The sequence below is a fragment of the Heterocephalus glaber genome, unplaced genomic scaffold (genome assembly GCF_053883595.1).
Source record: "Heterocephalus glaber isolate CG9 unplaced genomic scaffold, H.glaber_assembly_v1.0 deba00001509, whole genome shotgun sequence".
In the NCBI taxonomy this organism is placed as follows: Eukaryota; Metazoa; Chordata; class Mammalia; order Rodentia; family Bathyergidae; genus Heterocephalus; species Heterocephalus glaber.
In genome coordinates, this window is record NW_028258325.1 from 3057341 (window position 1) to 3078011 (window position 20671).

At 63.1% G+C, this 20671-nt stretch overlaps 1 protein-coding gene across 2 annotated transcripts in view; it reads right to left on the reverse strand.

Moving 5' to 3' along the window:
• Sorcs2 (sortilin related VPS10 domain containing receptor 2) overlaps positions 1-20671 on the reverse strand; it is a 311448-nt gene that overhangs the window by 6508 nt on the left and 284269 nt on the right. For both annotated transcript variants that reach the window (XM_004847334.2, XM_004847335.3), the window contains exons 11-23: positions 17235-17337; positions 14920-14996; positions 12253-12344; positions 11610-11717; positions 11041-11161; positions 10731-10864; positions 9811-9936; positions 7204-7375; positions 4230-4416; positions 3884-4017; positions 3311-3434; positions 2311-2423; positions 1533-1658 (exon numbers count right to left, since the gene is read on the reverse strand). In XM_004847334.2, the coding sequence (XP_004847391.1) occupies positions 1533-1658; positions 2311-2423; positions 3311-3434; positions 3884-4017; positions 4230-4416; positions 7204-7375; positions 9811-9936; positions 10731-10864; positions 11041-11161; positions 11610-11717; positions 12253-12344; positions 14920-14996; positions 17235-17337 (1617 nt within the window). The remainder of the gene's footprint in view (positions 1-1532; positions 1659-2310; positions 2424-3310; positions 3435-3883; positions 4018-4229; positions 4417-7203; positions 7376-9810; positions 9937-10730; positions 10865-11040; positions 11162-11609; positions 11718-12252; positions 12345-14919; positions 14997-17234; positions 17338-20671) is intronic.

The window sequence follows — 20671 nt, forward strand, 5'->3', positions numbered from 1 at the left end:
CTGCCACCGGGCGGCCCCTTTCGTCCAAGATGGCTTTGGGTGCCCTGGCTCTTCAGTGGCTCCATGTGACTTCAGGATCCTTTTTGCTATTTCTGCGGAAGATGCCACTGACTCTTCCTCGGGCTGGCGAATCAGCCGATGGCTGTGGATGGTGCAAGCTTCCACCCACAAACACCAGGGCTCTTTCCAGAGGTCTGCGCCGTCTTCCTTCTCTTCTGCGACGTCTCACTGTTGCCAGGCGCAGGACATTGGCCTCCTCGGTCAAGTTTACTCTCGAGTGTGTTACTCGGCCGCCGGCACCGAATGGGGTTGCAGTCTTGGTTCCTCTCTTCCATGTTGCGTACGGTGCCGCCGCCGAGGGCCCTCGCTGCTGCTCCCGCCCCAGTCTGCACTTAGGACTGGCACCCACTGGGTGCCGGGTCTGAGTGCTCCCTGTCTAGGCGCTGCCCACTCCAGGCCCTCCAGGTCCCTTGCACACGAGTGTCACGGGGACCCGTGTGAGACATCTGCTCACTGCAGCCTGCGCCAGCCCCGCGTTCTCTGCACAGCCTGGCGCATGGGCCAGGACCACCGACAACTCCCGACGCTTCATCACCTCCGAAAGAGCCCCGGCTCCAGCAGTAACCCCGTTCTCCCTGCCCCCGGCTGCCCCACCCCACTCCCGTCCCTGTGGATCTGCATCTCTGGACGAAGCCGTGGCTGCAGCTCCTGCTGGGCCCGCTTCAGCACATGTACCTGGGCGTCACTTCTCCTCAGGGCTGGAGGAGGCCCGTCCTCCTGCAGATGGGCCGCTCTGCACGTATCCGCCACAGCCACTTGGCTGGTTTGCATCGTGGGCCACGAGGAATGTCGCTGTTCAGGTCCTCGCCTGTGCGTGACTGTGTGTCTGACTCTTCTTGAGCGAACACTAGAGGTGGAGTCGCCAGGCCATGGGGCCTCGGGTTTAACCTTCTGAGGAACTGCCGGGCTGCCTTCACCCTCCAGGGTGAGGGTCCATCTCTCCTTGTCAACACTGGATTGTGTGCATTTTTTTTAGCCACCTCTGTGAGCGCAGAGGGACTGGATTCACCTTGGAGTTCCTTTCCTCACCCGTCATGCGGCAGGACTTCCGTCCCTGCCAGGGGCTCTTGCTCGGCCCTTGTCCTATGTAGTGAGATGCTTGCTATCTGCATGGAGGTTGAGCTGCGCTGTTCGGAGTCCCTGCTGCCAGGTGTCTCCTGGACCCCGGTATCTCCCAGCATCCCTTGCAGCTAGGCTGAAGCCATGTGACCAGCTCCAGCCAATGATATGGGAGAGGAAGCAAGATAATCCCTGATGCAGTGGTCCAGCCCTGATACCCCTCTGCTCAGTGACCTAAAAGGCCAAATGACCTTCAGAGGGTGGAGCCCCAAGGTGCAGGACAGCACCGTGAATCAGACTGACAGCAAGAAAGAAGCCTTTACGGGATGCAGTCGGAGGTGACCCCAACTGGGCACGCGGCCGCCAGCCTTTGGCAATGCAGGGTGACTGGGCGTCCGGGGCCATGGCCATACCTTGTCACTCGAGAGGCTCCTCTTCCTCGTGGGCCTGGGAGGCGGCAGCAGCACATACAGGTCAGCCACGGTGGGCAGCCCTGGTCTCACCACGGTCACCAGCAGCTCCTCGGGGACACTGGTCTCCTGTGGAGAGGGACACTTGTATCCTCCTCCTCCCTGTCCCCTGCCACAGCCCAGACCCTGGGGACACCTGCTCTCCCCCTGTGTAGGTTGGATCACCATTCCTGCCCCTGCAGCTGCATGGTGGCCTGGAGTCCACTGCACCCTGCGCTGCTTCCTGCCCCTGTCCCCTGCCCTCAGCCCCTGCGTGGCCCTGCTGCCTCCCCAGGCCCGGCCACAGCCCATGAAGCTCTGCTGCTGTGTGCTCTCTGCCTCCTGGGAATCCTCCTCCACACACTGCTGTCTGGTGAACTCCTCTTTACCCTTCAACACCCAGGACAATTCTACCAGCGTTATTCACAGGATGAGGGGAAGAATGGTCAGGATGGCCTCAACCCGTGATCCTCTCCCTCGGGGGTGTCCCGCGCCCACCCAGATAGCTACTTCTGCTTCCTGTGAGCCCCAACCACAGCAGCCACATCTGGTTCCCCCTCTCTGAGTCCAGCTCAGGAGAGAAACTCGGTTAGCGATGAGACCCCTTGGCAGAGACCCCGGACCCCAGGACGCACGCACACAGCTGGACCCCAGGTGTGGAGGACACCGCATTCCCATCCCTCCCCTCAAGGTGACACCCAGCCTGATGCCGCCCCCGCTGGCCCTGTGCTGCCCAGGTCACCTTGGAGAGCAGCCGGGTGACCACCAGGCCCACGTCCTCCCTCCACTCAGGTGTGTTGGGGTTGAGGGCGTCCAGCTCCCGGGAGAAGCACAGAGGCACCAGCTGGAACTGGTCTGTGGACAGCAGAGACAGGGGCAGTCAGAGCTGGACGTAGTACGGGCCTGGGAGGTGGCACATGCCTGGCCACTGTCCCCGACCTTCTGAGGCAGGCCAGAGAGTGTCCTGCTTCTGCCTCGGAAACACAAGGGCCTCCTTGGGAGCCAGCAGGGCCATGCTCTGGCAGCTATGTACAACAGGTCTGATGATGACAATGACGATGGCCATGACAGAGGCCTGGGAGGGAGGCTTGGTGTGGTGTAAGCTGTCCTGTGAGATTCGCCCCTGCGCTCACAAGAGTGTATACGCTGTCATTCCTGACAGATCCTTGGGCTCTGACTGGTCCCCCGACCAGATTAAGAGTCCCTTGGAGCAAAGGTCGCTCCTCCTGTGTTTCCCAGGCTCCAAGCCTCAGAGCGCTCTCTAGAGTCCCCAGAAGCCCACAGCCAAGCGTCATCTGTCCCCTGACTTCCAGGCCTCAGGTGGGAGGAAGCCTTGCAGGGCTGAGGGCTCGGGGCCAAGTGTATTGTGAGCTGAGCCAGCGTCCTGTAGCGAGGGTGGCAATGACCCCCGCTGAGCTCCCAGCTGGGCCATGAGGAGGCCTGGCTGGCAGCGGCCTCCTCCGGGTATGCGGGCTCCGCTGGGCAGCCTGCCCTCCACACGCTGTGCGCACACGTCTAGCTGATGGCTGCGGTCTGTCGGGGCCCCTGCTTTACAGCAGGTGAGACGGCCCTCAGCCAGGCCGTGGAGGCACCCAGACCGGGTCCAGGCCTGGGCTTCTGCTGGGGGCCTCAGGGGCCACCAAGCAGCATCCTCCCCCACGTCTGTGCTTCCCATGTGCCACGAGGCGTGGTGCTTATTTTACAGCCGGGGAAACTGAGGCCAGGGCCGCCGGGGGACTCACCCAGCACGCGGACCACCCTGGAGTCCTGTAGCACTGAGCTCCCGCAGGCCGCCTGCACCGACACGCGCACATCCCCCGGGGCCGCAAAGCGCGTGGTCACCGAGTTGTCCAGGGAGAGGAGGGGCTGCGGGCAGAGCGGGGCTCAGGCCAGCCACAGCTGCTATGGGGGCAGCTGTTTGCTGAATGACTGTCAGATGCCCACGGTGGGGGTCTCAAGGCCCAGCTTGAGCACAGGCAGCGACGCCCCCTCCGGGCATTCCACTGATGCAGCTGAGTCCTACTAAGAACTATCCATGGCTCCCCAGTGCTTACAGGGTGAGGCTTCTGAGATCTTGTCCACTCAGGGACATTCCCTGCCACGAAGCCCGACCACCCCACTGGAAATGGCCTTCCCGCCCCCTCCAGTGGGCCGAGCACGAGCCCAGGGCTGGGGCCTCTCAATGGCGTCAGGAGGGGCCCGGGGCGGGGGAGCGGTCCTACCCTGGCCCTGCTGCTGACACCTAGGCAGCGCCTGCCGACTCTGCACCCCAGATGGGAGCCTGCGGGGAGGCGGGAGGGGCTGGGCCAGCGCACCTGCAGGCTGTGGCCGATCCACCAGTAGAAGACAGTGAGATTGGGGTTCGGGGGCAGCAGCACAGCTGTGAGGTTCATGTCCTGGTTGATGCCAACGACAGGAGCCACTTCCAGGTAGAGGGCTTGCAAGGGAGCTGCAGGGGGCCAAAAGGCCAGGTTACAGAACAGCAGGGCGTGGGGCGTTACAGAGGCTGCTGATAGTTCAGCTTTCACTTTCAGCTTCATTGTTGCCTCCAACACCATCACCATCAGCATCAGCTCAGCCCCGAGGTCCTCCCTGTTTCCCCGACAACCAGGTCCTCTGTCACAGAAGTGTCTCTGGGCCTCACAGGGGTGACAGACTTACAGTTGACCTGGACGAAGAGCACGGCCTCGTCATGGCCTGCCACGTTCTCTGCTCTGACAGACACGCGGTAGACGCCGGGGCTCTCGTAGCGGTGCCGGATGGGCTCAGCAGTCAGCGTGAGGTTCACGTACATGGCCTTGAAGCCATCCCCCAGGTCCACCTGGTACTTGGTGGTCAGGATGTCACCCTGCAGGGAAGCACCACAAGGCCACTCAGCAGTGGGGCCATGGGGACCAGGCCCGGTTCTATCCTGGCCTCCGTAGAGGCAGGGGCACGGCCAGTGGTGCAGGTCAGCACGGCCCAGCTTCGGAGCCTCACGGAGGCTGTCTGGGGGCTGGCATGGCCAGGAGACCCCTGAGGCTGAGCCTGGCCATTGGGAAGCACTCTCACACCAGAAGGCTGCAGCAGTGCGACAGGAAGACCCCTCTGCAGCTCACAGCAAGGGAAGCCCCCGTCCCTCTTCGGAACTGCTGGAACATCCTCGGCAGAGACTGGAAGGAGCATGGCTGCTGTGGGGACACAGGCGAACGCCCAGCCCCCGGCAGAGGTGAGGATGCCAGGAGGACTCAGTCCCTGCTCCATGCCAGGTGGGTGCCCTCGGCCATGTCCCTCCCCACGCGGTGACCAGGCAGCCTTCCCATGCTCACAGGGGCAGCGGCTCCTCGTACAGTCTCCCGACTCCCCCTGCGTGTTTGGCCTGTGGCTGCTGCAGTCCCAGTTTCTCTGCACAGACGGGAGCTGGGGCCCTGGCCCGTGTGGCCAGGAGACATCCCTCCCTCCGGCGCGCAGGAAGCCCGGTACCCCTGCCGGCCCACGGCGGAAGTGTCCCTGGCCACGCCCAGCTTGGCGCCTGGTGCTCCCAGGTTGTGCGCTGTGCCGGCTGGGGGGCTCCTTGCTGTGCCTTGAGCGCTTTCTCCCACGCTTCAACTGTGCACAGCTTTCCATTTTCCACGTAAGCGCGGGACGCATTAGCGTCTGGTCCTTGTCAGTGAGGAGGTCCGGGTGACACGCAGCAAGCTGTTCCCCAACCCCACCCAGCACTCTGCCTGTGAAGTCAGGGTCCCGTGCATGCGTGTGCCAGGAGCATGTCACACCCTACCCCAGTGCTTCGGCAGCTGCAGGCGTGGCCTGTGGGTGAGTGGGCGTGGGACTGTGTTTTCATGCGTGCACAAATGTGTGTCCAAGAGTGTAGGGGAGCATGAGTGTGTGCTGCGTGTGTGAGCTGGTGTGTGTGGGCCCGGACCCCACCCTACTCTCCTGCACCCCCTTCCCAAGGAAGCCAGTGCCTCTCCCGGGCCTGGGAGCCTAGGGAGCCCCTCTCCGCTCTCCCCTCCCCGGCCCCAGCCCGGCCCCAGCCCGGCCCCAGTGCACAGCCAGGGGTGCGGCGGGTCCCCTGAATGGGCCCAGAAAGTGGCCTTGAGGCCAGGGCTGGGCTCAGGATCCAGGTAGGCTGTGGGGATGTGGTGCAGTTTCAGGCTCTGGGCTCTAGGAGGCAGTAGATGCCCGCGTTTCTGGAAGTCTGCCTGGAACTTGGAGCACCACAGGGCCACTCTGAGGGGACAGGGGCTCTGTCCTCCTGCCACCCACCAGGCTGCTGTGAAGAGAAACCCCAGGCCCATCCGACAGCTTGATCCCTGCCTCATCTACAAGGGGACCTGGGGCGGATGGGAAGCCGAGTGGGGGGCTCGGGGGGCCATGGACTTGGTCTCCCGCACTCAGAGTCCCCGCTCTGGGACCTGACACCACATGGTACGGCATGGCTTGGGCAGAGTGCCTTCAGCTTCCCCGCCTGTACAGCAGGCTGGCCAGGGTGCCCGGCACAAGCATGGAGGAGTAAAGGATATGGGTCCCTAAAGCGCTCGGCGAGGGCCGTGTGTCCTCTGCAGCCTCAGTTTCCCTGTTTGCACTAGGCCAAGGTTGTGGGCCCTCTGTCACCAGCCCGCCACCTGCCGCGGCCTGGGTTCTGAAGGACTTCTGACTGAAGCCACACGTGAGGCGCTCGCCGCATTTCTCAGCTGGGGATCCGCACACCCAGCAGCCTGGACCCGGGGGACCCGGGGTCCCTGGGCCAGGCGGGAAGCGGGTGGCTCTGAGTCTCCTGGGTTCTTTGCCGTGGCTCTGAATTTTCCACACATCTGTAAGTTTTCCTAATCCTACTTCCAAATTTCTGACAATGAGCATTAGTAATTTCTACAGTCAAAAACATAAGCCTGCTCTTTATTCATTTAAAAAAACTAGAAAGAAATGTAAAAATCAATAGCTTCCTTGGGGAAGCAGGATTTTAGGTGATATGTATGTTCTTGATTTCTCTTTACATAGTTTCCAATATTCTACAATGAATATATATATATATTCTTTTTAAAATCAGAAGGAAACAAAATGTTTGTTCTAAGGTAAAAATAGTAAGAGTGGGAGATTGGGAGGAGATTTCTGTGTTATATTTGGATGTGTGTATTTATAAAATCTATATTTAAACCTATATCCACCCAGAGACACACACAGGATTCATCTTCGGTTGTGTCACTGTAAAAAATAGATTTTTTTAAAAAAAGATCTCTCTGCTTTTGTTCGGGTCCTAAGTTAACTAAATCTGTACTATAATTAGAAGTTTACTTTTCTTTCTTTTTTTTGGTACTGGGGGTCAAACTCAGGTCCTTCCGCTTGCGAGGCAGGTGGCAGAACCACTGAGCTACATCCCCGGCCCCTAGGGTTACTTTTCTGACCCCCAGGCATGCATGCATTTTGCCTCCTAGACCAGGACAGGCTCCCCGACACCCGGCGAGGGGACCCCGGCCCTCAGACGCTCTGGGGCCCGGCACCTCCCTCCCTGGCTGTGTCATCTCCCGGCTCGGCGTGGACATGGTCACTTCTGGCTCTGGTCCCTCCGCAGCTCTGCGGGTGGCCTCTGTGGCGACGCCCCTGCCAGTACAGGGTCCCCTCACCCCATCCCGAGGCGGTCACCACGGCCACTCACCTGCTCCTGCCGCACCACGAACAGCACGTCCTCTCCGGGCCGCACGGCCACTGCCTCACCGAGGATGCTCACCCGCAGGCCCCGGGGCCGCGTGAGGGGACACTGCAGTGGCCCTGGGCCCCGCCACAGGTCCACGCCACCCTCACACACGTTGGACACCACCTTCCGGTACCTGGTGGGCGAGGGGGTCAGGGTCACATCTCACAGTGGGGGCTCCGTGGTTGGGCAGGGCTGTGCTTGTCAACTGGGGTGGCTCCGCCTGCCATCCCTCCTGCCTACTCCGCCCGATTGCTGGTGCTCCCCTGCTGGAGAAGAGAGCTCTGTGGTTTCGGGGGGCACCAGGACTGGGGCGGCCTGGTCCTGCCGTAATAATCATGCTGCTGCTGCTGCGTCTGAGTTTCCCTGGTCTTGCTGAGAAATGTGGAGGACAGAGTGCCCGACAGGCCTGGCCCTGGCTCCCTGGGCAACACGCCCTCCTCCTGGGCTCTGCTGCCCAGCTGCCCAGACAGAGCACAGGTCGAGGTGCCTGGTCCATTAACCCCTCCGTGGGACCTGTTTACTACTGGACGTTTTTAAACACGGGGCCTGGGAAGGAGGTGGCTGCACGCACCCCTGCCCTGGTGGAGCAGACCGTCCACATCAGTGGGGAACTGTGGTGGTAACGGTGCTGGGAGAGGTGGCACCTGGGGACCCGCTCCTGAGGACGAGGGTTTCCGCTGAGCCTGGGAGGTGAGCAGGAGGAGTGTCACGGGCAAAGGCCCTGTGGTAGCTGTCTGGTGCTCAGCAGAGGGAGCAGGGAGGACTAGGCTAGCAGGGCTGTGGGGTGGAGGCTGAAGGGCCCTGGGACACTTCTCAGAGATGCTGGGAAGCGGCTGCGTGGGTGGCATCACAGCGCGCACAGCTCCCTCGGGCTTCCAGAATGCAGAGTCTGGTAAGCCGGTCTTGCTCGACAGTGCTCGGGGCCTGTGTCCCTTAGGGCTGGGTGCTCTCGGGTGGCTTGGACACTGAGTGACGTCAGAAGTTTATCACACAAAGCCCCGTGTGAGGAGTGCTTAACAGAGGACGCGCTTCCTGAAGGGGTGCCCACTCACAGCTCCCTGCCGCTCAGTGTGCACCATGGCATGAGGTCCTCTGCCCTCAACACGGGCCCTGGCTCTGATGCTTGCGACAGGCCCTGCTGGCCAAGCCTGGGTGTGTGGCCAGCCCCGCCGCTGTTGGGCAGAGGACGGGTGGGGTGATGATGGATGGATGGATGGATGGATGGATGGAAAAATGATTAGAAGAGAGGCCAAGAAGATATGTAGATGGTGGGAGAGTGGGTGGATGGTGGATGACTGTGTGGGTGGAGGGAGTGATAGGATGGGTGGAAAGACAGGCGGATAGATGTTGGACAAGTGGCTGGGTAGTGGGCGGACGGATGGACAGATGGGTGCAAGGGTTGCTGGCTAGCAGGGTGGGCAGATGGATTGGCAGACAGTGATGGATGGCAGATGAATGGTTGGAAGGATAGATGAATAGATTGATGGAGTGTGGGGGAGTGGGTAGATGGATGAGTGAATGGGGGATGGATGGGTGGAAAATGGAGGAGTGGACCTTGGATAGCCAGATGGGTGGGTGGGTGGATGAGCGTATGGATAGACAGATGGCTAGGACGATAGATGGATGCTAGATAATGATTCGGAGGATGTATGCATGAATAGATGGATAAGCTAGCCGGATGGGTGGGTAGTTAGATGGATGGGTGGATGAATGGATGGATAGTCAGGTGGGTGAAGGGTTGTTGGGTGGATAGATGGAGGGATGGAGGGATAAATGGATGGATAGTAGATGAGTAGTTAGAAGGATGTCCGGGTGGATGTGTGAATGGGTAGACGGATGGCAACATATATACTACTGAGACCAACGGCTGCCACTTCTGGTCCTGCTTCCTGTTTCCTCCAGCTGCACAGAGGATTTCCCATGAGCCCTGGGCCCTTTTCTCCCCTCTCTGAAGACCTCCCCATGGAGGATGGGAGACACGGGGCCTTTCCACGGGGTGTGCCCAGGGCTTGCAGCTCTTATACAGCCAACACCTGTATATGAAGCGAACACTTCAGAAGCAGGGCTCAGCCCAGTGGGGCCAGTGTCATCACGGGCCCATCTGCAGGGCACCAGGCCTCCCGCCAGCCTGTGTCACACGCCCAGCTAGGGGCACCCACAGTCCAGCAGGGAGCACAGCAAGACGACGGCTGTGCTCCCTGCTGGAGCTTGTGGCACGAGGGTGGAGAGGCGTCGGGAAGTCTTCCTGGAGGAGGCGCCACTCCAGCCAGCAGAGACCCACAGGCTGGGACAGGTGCCTGCAGCACCCTCAGGGCCTGGCTCCGGAGCCTGGGGAGTGGGAGGCCCTGCAGCCACAGCACACGCCCTGGGGCGGGGAGCCTCATTGGGCAGCCTTCTTCCTGCAGCAGGCGGGGGCCGTGCATGGGGACCCTCCCGTCCCCACTGGCCCTGTGGGTACAGTGGACCCTGCTGTGCTGTGGCCAGGGCCAAAGTCACGGCTAAGCCTGGCGACTCCAGGGCCCACAGCAGGATGGGCCTCGGGCTGGGGAGGGCGGGAGCCACACTCACCCCAGGCTGCTGGTGTAGGTCTGGCCCACGGCGCAGTCGTCTGGAGGGGCCAGGGGGTTGAACCAGAAGTTGGCTACACACTTGGTGCCCGGCTCCAAGGAGGGCGTGCGCTCGAACCCATAGTCGCTGGGAGAGGGGAGAACAGTGTCAGGCACAGGAGGGTGAGGCTGGGAAGGCGCCCTCAGGCCAAGGCCCACCTCGTCCTGGAGGGAGAGGTGGGCGGTGACAGTCATGGTGATGGAGAGGCTCAGGGAGCTGTGTGCCCGGGAGGGCTTCCTGGAGGGGGAGGGGAGTCCCAGGATGCACAGGAGCCACGCAGGAGCAGCCACGCCAGGGCTGGAGGCCGGGGTCCAGGGGCAGGATGGGAGGGGACAGGGCAGTGGTGGCCCAGAGGCCTGAGAGCCGCACTGTCCTGGAGGCAAGCAGCCATGGGCTTCTTTTTTTCCAGTACTGGGAAGTGAACCCAGGGCCTTTGCACAGAACTACTTACAACCCAGACCTTGTTTTATTTTTTATTTTGAGACAGGGTCTTCCTGAGTTCCTATGTAGCACAGGCTGGGTTCATACTCGATCCTTCTGCCTCAGCCTCCCAGAGAGCTGGAACACAGGTGTGTGATCCCATACCCGGCCCACAGGCACTTCTGAGAGGGCCAGGAGAGTGGTGCGTGGTTCTGGGCAGAGGCCCCGGTGGAGGACAGGGGCTGCCCCAGGGTGCCCTCTGGCCCAGTTCTCCTCCCACCCGAGAGAGGCTGCAGGGCAGTTCGGCAAACTCCTCCAGGAGTTCGCTAACATTTCAGTCCCGAGGGCAAGGGGACCTGACACGTAAGGCTCAGGTGGCAGCCTGTGACCTGGGGACTGGGCCAGAAACATCAGAGTCCTCTGGGGACCCTGGGGGACACGGGGGAGCGGTGGGCACTCACCAGAGGAAGTCCGAGTCCCGGCACTGGCACACACGCGCTGTGAGCGCCGAGGTGAAGCTCCTGCCCTGGACGCACCAGGACGCCGGCTTCCTCTTCCGGAAGCTCCTCTGCTGGCCCATGATGCAGCGGTCGCCCTGTGGCAGGGACACGGGGTGAGGGGCCACCAGGAGGGGTCAGCTGTCCATCCTGCAGGTCCACGGGCAGCAGCTGGGGCAGGGTCCGCCACTAACAGACGGGGAAACTGAGGCCACGCTGCGACAGCCTCTCCCTCCGGCCTTCCCGGCACAGGGTGGGGTCGGGAGAGGCCCACCTGGAGGCTGGTGAGGTCCCAGGAGCTGTAGTCGTTCTCGCCACACGGCCTGGAGAAGGAGGGCCGGAAGTCCACCTTGACCAGCTCCCAGTCGGAGCGGAAGCTGATGTGGCCAAAGACCCTGGGGACGGGCGGGGCCAGCACCTTACAGCCTGGCCAGCTCTGGCGCGGCTGTCCCCACTATGGAACCGGCGGGCCCTGGGTGCCCCAGCTCCTGCACCGTTGAAGGCTTCAGAAGGAGCCGGCGGCGCTGTGGCCTTGGGGTCCTGGGTAGGGGACAGCGGGGGCCCCAGCCTGGCTCCCGGCACTGCACTGCTGGCTCTCAGGCCTCTCTGCACCCTGTGGCTGGGGAGCCTGCCGGGCACCTGCTGGTTCCCAGTGGCCCCGAGAGGCACGGTGGGGCCCAGGGGGGCCGGCTCCAGCTGCCCAGCCAGTGCCCTGGGCAGGGCGACGTCCCGAGGGAGCAGAGGCTCCTGCCCACCCCAGGCCCGAGAGGGACGGCGGGACGAGCGCTGCCCCGGACGCAGACGTCCCCAAGGCCCAGGCGCTGCACGGCCGCCCACGCTCACGTCATGACCAGCGTCTCGTCTCCCGGCTCGCTCAGCAGCCCGTCCACGAACACCGAGGTGCTGGTGAAGTTGTGCGTGCTCCACGTGACGCCTCCGTCCACGCTGAACCTGCGGGAGGGGCCTCAGCGTCCCACGGGGCCGCGGGCACACCTCGGTCCTCCTCTGGGGCCGCAGCGCGGGCCCCGGGCCCGTTTCCCCGCTGCTACCTGCCACCGCGCACCCCGAGCGGCAGGGGCCGCCCGGCCTTGGGCCTTGGGAACGTCCACCCGCCCCGGCCGGCCGGCGCCAGGCTGCAGTGCAGACAGCGCTTGCTTCTTGGACTGGAGCGGCGCTGGCTCCCTCCCAGCCGTCCGGCTCTGCCTCTGTCCTCCCTCGGCCCCGGCCCCGGCCCCTAGGCCGCCCTCAGCCCGCAGAGCTGCAACCCGCTGTGGGGCGCTCGCGGTGGGCGTGGCCCTGTGCTGCCTGCCCTTGCCAGCTCCTCGGAGGCCTCGCTCTCTCTCTCTCTCCCTCTTTCTCTGCACTCTCGGCCCCGCCTCTCCCGCACCCTGGGAGGCCTGGTGGCGCCCACTGCCGCCCGGCCCCGCCCACAGCTGCTCTGGGCGGCCTCTGCCCCCCCCCCCGCCCGGCCGCATCCCGCACCCACTTGAGGATCTTCAGGGGGATGGAGGTGTCCTTGATGGCCACGATCACGCCGCCGTGGTCCAGGTAGAGGATGTGATGCTCCTCCTCGAACACCTGCGGGACAGCGCGTGATGGGCGGGGCCAGACGGAGGCTGGGGAAGCGGGCGTGAGGCCAGGACAGCACAGACCCCCCCCCCTGCCCACCATGGCCCTGTAGTCGGTGCCAATCCTTCTATGGCCTGAGGACCCTGCAGGTGGGGCCCTGACCACTCTTCTCCATCCTCCACCACCAGCCACTGGGGCTGCTTCCCTGAATGTACCCCAGGACCTTTGCACATGCCATCTCCCTGCCTGCCAACCCCAGGACCTTTGCACATGCTGTCTCCCCGCCTGCCAAGCTCTTCCCTGGACAATTCCACCTTGTTAGCAGCCTCACTGGGACACCCTACTGCTCACGGGAACTCTCCTGTGCGCATATTTGGCTGAATAAAGAAGACAGGTCCCTTAGAATGGGGCAGAGCCAGGGGATGAGTCCCAGGGTCCTTCTCTCTCCCTCCCTTCCTGTTTATTGGGGAGGGGTCTTCAGGTCAGGCCTAATGTCATAAGCAGAGCCATGAGAACAAGCCATGGTTGAGCCCCGCCCTGTGGGCCTGGCAGGGAAAGGCGGCCGTGGGACCCTATGGGCCCCCCCGAGAGAGCTGTGGAGAGCCCACCCTGCAGCTGTACCCAGGGCAGCAGGACGGGGCTGTTCCTCAGGACCCGGCTGCTCCGGGCACCCTGGTGGTGGTCGTATATGGACCAGCACAGGGCCTGGCACTGTGCCTGCCACCCTGCCTCGGCTTGGGGGTCCCAGCCGGTGAGCGGGGGAGCTGCACCCCAGAGCCTGGGCAGCCGGGGAGGGTGCGGGGCGTGGGTGCGGGGCTCTGTGCCCAGGGCACGTTCCAGAAGCTTCCTCGCGCAGGAGGAGCTGGGAGCTTGTGGCAGGACTCGGGGTGGTGAGGGGTCGGGGCCAGCTGCCTCTCCCACCCGGCCGGAGCAGGGCTCCCTTCCCAAGGGCCTGAGTGGGACTCGGGCAGCGTGGCTGGCCCTGCCTGTCCCGTCCCGAGGGTGGCCCTCACAGGGGCCTAACCTGCTCTCTCGGGGTCCCCCAAGGGTGACGGGGCTGCGGGAGGCACAGCTGGGGCTCCAAGTGGGGCCCTCGGCCCCTGCGTCCCTCCCCGGGACAGCGTGGAGGGTTTGGGTCACAGCCACGGTGGGAGGACGGAAGGGGCCCCGCCGAGCCTTCCCACGGACCCCGAAGAACATGGCTCTGGCTAGCTTGGGGTCTCTGGAAAAGGGGCCCGGACTGTGGCCCTGCCAGTACCCACGGCAGTGACTCTCTGAGCCTCGATGGCCCCAGCACCAGGGCCCTTCCCTGAGCCAACTTGTCCCCTGTCCCCGGCCCGAGTCCCGCGGGCCCTGAGGGCTCACGGGCTCCCAGCTCCCACTGTCCTGGGTCACGGGGCGGAGGCATAAAGGCCCCGTCCACTCCCTGAGGCGCCGGGCACTGTCCCGCCCACCCTGCCCTGTTCTCTAGGTGCCACGCGGCCCCATGTGGGTGCTGCATGTCCTGCTGTGCTCTGCGCCTCCCTGCTGCCTGCTGCCGGGCTGCTCTTCCTCCTCGTCCTCTTGGTGAACGCCAGGCCCAGCGTAAGTCTCCCTCCCTGGCACACGCGTGTGCACGCACACATGCACACACACACTGGCTGGCTCGCGTGAGCGCCCCGCCCCTCCCTGCACCCCCAGCTCTGTCGTCCCCAAGACTGGAACCTGAACAAGCCAACAGCCCCAGCGCGCCTCACCCCATTCGTAAAGCCAGACTCTGCCCAGGGGCCGCCAGCCACGGACAGGCGCTGACCTTTAAGAGATGTGGACACCTCTCACAGGTTCAGTGAAATAGAAATATTATCATACCATAAATCGCTTTTGCCCTTTTCAAAATTCCTTGTTCCTTGCACGTGATTAAAAAGGACGAGGCCTTAAGCCTAGGCGGCGGGTGGACCTTTCCTGTCAGGGATGACTGTGTTTGTCCAGACCAGTGCCACCGTCCCCGAGAGGGGCCGCCCCTGGCTGCCACCTGGGCTGGGCTGGGCCGGCCGCTCCAGGAAGCCCCATGCCCATCCACACCCCCAAAAAGTCAGCGGCTGAGGCGAGGCAGGGGCTGTGCTGGTCACATGGGGGTCCCGGAGCTGCCACGGCTGCCCAGGGCGGGCTGGGCCGACCCTTCCTCCCTTGGCTGTGCCGTCCCACTCAGGAAGGCTGAGGGCAGCGGCGCTGGTCTGTGACTCCGACTTTGCCCGGGCTCCAGGTGGGGTTCCCACACACAGCCTCCCTCCCTCCTTGTCTCGGCCACGCTGTGACTTTGGGTCCCACCCCTGATGTCCCCCAGAGCCCAACCCAGACTCCCCTTGGCCCCCAGACCTGCTCTTCTCCCCTCTTCCTCTACCCACACGCCCTGTCCACCCAGCTACCGCCCGCAGGAGCCATCACCGGGGAGCCCCACCTGCAGGCCCCATGGCACCAGTCTTGGGCCGCAGAGGTCACAGGGCCCGGGTGCTCTGGGGCCACTCAGCTGGGCCAGGCAGGTGACCGGACAGGCCATCTCCCGGGAGCGCGGGCTCGGGGAGGGACTGGGTGGGCACTGCCTTACCTGCCGCCAGGTGCGCCCGCAGTCTGCCGTGATGTACATCTCCTCCTTGTACTCCACCAGCTGCGAGCCCAGGTTACCTGGCCACAGGGAAAGGGGGCATTGCTCTTGGGGTCCTCTGCTTCCCCCTGCATCCAGGATGGAGCCAGGCAGTGTGGCCCTCCATCCTCTCCCACTGTGGGCCTGCTGTGGCTCCTGAGCTCGGGCCCAGGTCCCCTCCGTGCAGTGAAGGCCCAGTCCTGCCCAAAGCCCTGAAGTCAGGTGGCTCAGCCAGTGCCCAGGTGTGGACAGAGCTCAGGCCCCTCAGAGGACCCACAGCTGTGGCTCAAGAAGAAGAAGTACGGCCTTCTGTTGGGGTACACACCTGGCGTCTGAGCACCCTGGGAGGCTCAGGCAAGAGGACACCAAGTTAGAGCCAGCCCAGCCTGGGCAACTTAGCAACTTCGTGAGACCCTGTCTCAGAATTTTAAAAAATTAAAGGGGCCAGGGATGTGGCTCACAGCAAAGGCCCTGGGCTCAAGCTCTAGTAAAGCTAAAAAAAAAAAGGAACAAAAGTATGGCCAGGGACAGGCTGCAGGGACCAGAGGCAGGCATGGGGAGAGACACCACTGAAGGGCCGGCGGGCGGCACACATGGCACGCGTGGGCACCTGAGGAGGGGACTGGGGCTCCGCTCAAGCAAACCTGTTCCCACGTCACCCACCCAGGTGGCCACAGCGAGGGGCTGGGATGTGACTGTGGAGCAGGGTCACAGGGCACACGGGGATGCGGCCGTGGCAGGAGATGCTCTTAGGGCAGCCTCCACCGTGCCCTGGTCCTGACAGGAGCAGATCCCCGGCTCCAGAACAAGGTCCTGATGCCACTGAAGCCACCGGGACTCCGTGGAGCCCAGAGCCCCTGGGTGACCTGTGCATCACTTGCCCTGGTTTTATTCCTGTACTGGGGACGTCCCTGGCCATTTGAAGCCTTATCCATATGACACTCTCAGAAGTGTTTTATTCAGTTCATATTCAGGCATTGTTGGAAAACTCGAAGGGCGATGGACTGTCCTCAAAGAGATGAGTTCGAGTCCTAAGCAGAGGGTGTGCTTGTCTTTCCTGAAGTTCATCTTTTATAAGGCTATTATCCTTCCACCCACCCATCCGTCCACACTTTTACTTCTTCATTCCTCCACTCAGGCACCCGTTCCTGAGGTACCCAGCATATTCTGAGCTCTCTGCCCCACCCTGTGCTGAGCTCCGGGAGACTGAGCCGTGAGCCCTGCTCTGTTCCTCCCTGACCTCTCTCCACCAGTGGGGGTGAAGGTGGTCGTGCAGTCACATGCAGAGCCGGGACAGTGGATCTGCGAGGACAGTGGCCAAGGAGGGACTGAGGCAGGACGTGACCTCCCGCTGAGCCTGGAGAGACAACTGTGAGCTGGTAGCGGGTGAAGGCGGCAGGGAAAGGGGGCGGAAGTGTCTCTGCAGATGGAAGGCTGGGCAGAGGGCAGGCACTGGCTCTGGGCACTGCTATCCCAGCCCCTGGCCGTGGCCTCGCTGTGTGTCATGTCTGCTTGGCCCCAGCAGGACAGAGAGGAGGAAGCTGGTGCTGCTCAGGGAGGCCCTCTCACCTCCCTTCCTCCCACAGCCTCAGGCTGGCCAGGAAGATGTAAGCAAAGGGTGGGTGCCTGGCCAGGAGGAGGAAAGGCGCAGTGAGGTACAGACGCAGCATCCTGGCCAGGGAGGGCTGCATCAAGGCCTCACAGCAGGTGAACAGTGCCAACTCCCTCCCTGCGTGGCCCATATGCGTGTCACGGATGCCAGAGCCTTTTGGGGGCTGGAACACTCACTCCCAGCTTTAAAGGCCTTCAAGGAGGGGTGATGCTGGTGCCGTGCCTGTGGTATTTTGGTTAAGAATTTGGGCTCCAGCCAATCACGACAGCACACTGTAAATGCAGTCCCAGTATGGTTTATATCTGGATGACCCCCTTAAGCCTCATGTGCTCAGAGGTGCGGCTTGCAGAGGGTATCTGGGTTATGGGGCCGGAAGCTGGTGTGGGGTAGAGGTGGGGCCTGGTGGGGAGAAGCGGTCACCGGGCGTGGCCTGGAAGGCTCCATCTCCCTCCTGGCTCCTCCCTTCTCGCTGCTTCCTGTCCCCAGTGAGGTTAGCAGCTCTCCTCCACTGGGCCCTCCCACTATGCTGCTCAGGGTTCTCCATGCGAGCTGAGCATCCTGGAGAAACTGAGGCACTGTCCCCTAACAGACACACTGTGGTCCCAGGCCCCTGGCTGGCCACCCATTTCCCACTGTGCAGGGAGCGCCTGGGCCACGGTGCACCCACCTGCGCCCATGATGAGTCCGGGGGTGGTGTCCTTGGTGTGCACGGTGCCCGACACGTAGGGGTTGTCCGCCCAGCGCAGGTGCAGGTGCAGGTGGCAGTCAGGCTGTGAGGAGAGGCGGGGTCAGTACGGGGAGGAGGGACTGCAGGGAATCCGGCTGGGCCCGCCCGACCCGAGATGCTCTGGGGAGAAGCAGGGCCAGAGGCCCTGGAGGACAGGACGGTGCCAGGGAGCAGGAGCTGGCTGACCGCCAGGTGGAGGCGGGAAGGGCCAGGGAGGCCTCAGGGTGGGTTGGGACCAGCCCAGCAGACAGAAGGTCGGCGTCAGGTGATGAGTGTACCCTGCCACAAATGGGGTCTGCCTGGCCGCAGCTGCTTGGAGGGAGGGCCTGCACCTGGGTCCAACAGGGGACTTCGCAATGGGACCCTCAGGGAGGGCTGGGCCGGAGGACGTGGCTCGGGGCATGCACAGCCCCGATCCTGTCCCTCCATCCCTCCAGGGCTGAGTTGCAGTAAGTGGTGAGTGCTTGCCTAGCATGCGTGAGACCCTGGGTCCATCCCCAGCACTGCACAGAAATATAAATAGCCTTTGCCCAGTTACACCATCACCAGGGGCTCCCTACGTGACCACAGGCGCCTCAGGGCCAGAGGACAGCTGTGGACGCCCCAGGCCCCTCTCTTGTCTGAGGGACACAGGGGTGAGCAAGGCCTTGCGATCCCAGTGGCCATGTGGCCTTGGGACAGTGCCCAGGCTCTCCGCCTGAGATGAGCAGGGACCCCTGCTGTCTGGGGTCGCGGCTGACACCGCGCAGTGGGGCAGAGCTGGGGTCCAGCCGACCTCAGGACCACTCACCGGCCTGCTCAAGAAAGGTGAATCTTTTCTCTGCCCTCTTTCCAATGTACCATCTAGAAAAACACCTCTAGTTTAGAAATACTGTAAAACTGGGCACCCAAAGATCTCGATCCTTTAGCAGGTGCCGCTAATTTTCCAGATACCTAGGGCCTCAGTTGCCTCATCTGCAAAATGGAATCGGTGGTGCCTGCTCCCCACGCCTGCTGGGGAGCGCTGTTCCGGAACCGCCCTAATCGGTGTGTCTCCCTCCACGTTTCTGTAACTTTCTTCTGGCCATGGCCCTAGTGTGCTTTCTATAGCCTGTCCTAAGTAGAAATGACACCATTTGAGCCAGGTGTAGTGTACGATGCCTGCTATCCCAGAACTGGGGAGGCTGAGGCAGAAGGATTGCTTCAAATTTGAGGCCAGCCTGGGCAACACTGTGAGTTCAAAGCCAGCCTGAACTGCATAGCAAGCCCTGTCTCAACAAAACAAAACAAAGCATAAAGGAAAAGGAAAGGAAGAATGAAACCGATCAGTACGTTGGATATAGGTCTAGACCCACTGTCACCCGCTGGCGGGCCCAGGGTTACAGAACGGCCTAGTTCACCACAACTGTACCTTCATGTGCAATGTCCACACAGGGACGTCTACCCAGACAGGAAGCGGGTGACTGGCTGACTTAGGGTCGGGGGTCAGAGGTGATGGGGAGAGAGCTGCTGGAAAACGGGCCAGGGTTTGTTTTGGGGGTGACAAAGATGGTCTAAGTGGACTATGGATGACAGCTGTGTGACTCGTCTGAAAGCCACTGTGCTGCGCCCGCTCCTCGGCCCACTGTGCAGCACCTGAGTGGTTTATCAGGAGAGCTGCCAGACAGGGCGACACACTAGGCAGAGAGAAGGCTGTGACCTTCTGAAGGCCGGGCAGACTTCTAGGGAACTGGGGAGGGGCCTGGCGTCCCCCCTGGGGCAACCGGGGGGCCCTCGGGCTGAAGAAGGCAGGGCCCCTGGCACTGGACCGTGGTCGCTGGGTCACCCTGTCCAGGACTGAATGGGGACACACCGGCCCCGCAGGGGACCCAGGAGATGCTGAGATGTCTCCTCCAGGCTCACAACCGGGAGTCCCGACCTGCTGGGAAGCCTGGCCGTCCCACGAATGCACTGGACACGCAAGTGATCTGGGGTGCGGGGGGCCTCTGCTCAGGTGGGAGCTCCAGCCAGCAGGAGCCTGGCCGGGCATGGCAGACTCCACAGCAGAGGGCCCGGGGACCAACCTGTGGCTTGCTGCCCTCAGTTTGCTGGAGGCCAGGGGTGTCACAGGCCTCCCGGGCTGCTCTTTCCCAGCCCCCTCCCAGCCCCCGCGTGCTGAGCACCTGGCCCCTCTTCCATGTGTGCAGAGGGCAGAGTGAAGTTACAGGTGCCACACTCCGGGGCTGCTGTCCCATCCCCTCCCTGTCCCCAGCCACAGGCAGGCTGCCCTGGTGACGGGGCACTTTGGGGCCAGAGGTGGACAACGCCCCTGGGATCATGTGGCCCTGAGCACTGTGCAGCTTGCGTGTCTGACGGCGGAGTTGGGGCCTCCTGATCCCAGCCAGGCCCGGTGGGTGGAGGGCACCTGGCACACAGGCTGGGGATGCCCCGACAAGGGAACTGGACATCACAAAGCCTCAGCCCCAGGCTCCTCTGGCCACCCAGGCAGATGGCCCTCTGAGGCTGCCAGGGCAGAGGCAGGAGACCCAAGGGTGCGGGTGCACCTGGTGCTGCAAGGCCCTGAGGGAGCTGCCCGTCCCTCAGGCTTGGTGGGCTGGGAAGTGGGCAGTGGGGACTGAGGCCAAGGCTGCCCCTTCTGCACCCCGCAGCTGGTTGGTGCTCTCAGAAGTGCCCAGCAAAGGCTCATGACATCATCAGGACAGAGGGCCAGGGCTGGATGGCAGCCACCGGGGGCCTCGGCTCCCGCTTCTGCTGAGTCTGAGACCCCACCAGACCCTAGTGCAGGGGCTTCCAGCCTGGCTCTGGGTGGCAGCAGGTCAGAGCCCTTTCCCTGTGTGAGGCTAAGACAGACCTGATCCTGCTGCTCCCTCAGCAGTGCCCTTGTGTCCCCACAGCTGAGGGAGAAGCCCCTGGAGGCCGGGAGAAGATGGGGGCCCAGGAGGAGGGTAGGAGAGAGGGCCCAGGATGCCCGGACGACCGCCTGGCAGTTCCCAGTGAGGATTCAGCGTGTGCGCCGAGGGGCTGCCGGGAAGCCCACTGCTGCCGCTTCCAGCCATGTGCGCGTGTGCAAGCTCATACACGTGTGTGTGTGTGTGTGTGTGTGTGTGTGTGGCATCACACTCCGCCTTACTTCCCTTTGCCTAATTCCTGCGTTTCCCAAGCATTCCACCCTAAGCAGCGATCACCCTACCACAAGAAACCAGCCCCAGAGCACGGCTTCTCCTGACCTCAGAGCGCCCAGCGCCGTTGTGCCGCAGCCCTGAGGGTGGCGCCTGTCCTGTCCCATCCCGTCCTGTCCCGGATTTTCCCTCCTCTGGGTGATGCCACAGCCACACAGGTGGGAAGTCCTGCTGCGGTGCTTGCTGAGGAGCCTTCCCAGCGCCCCACTGTCCTCCTGC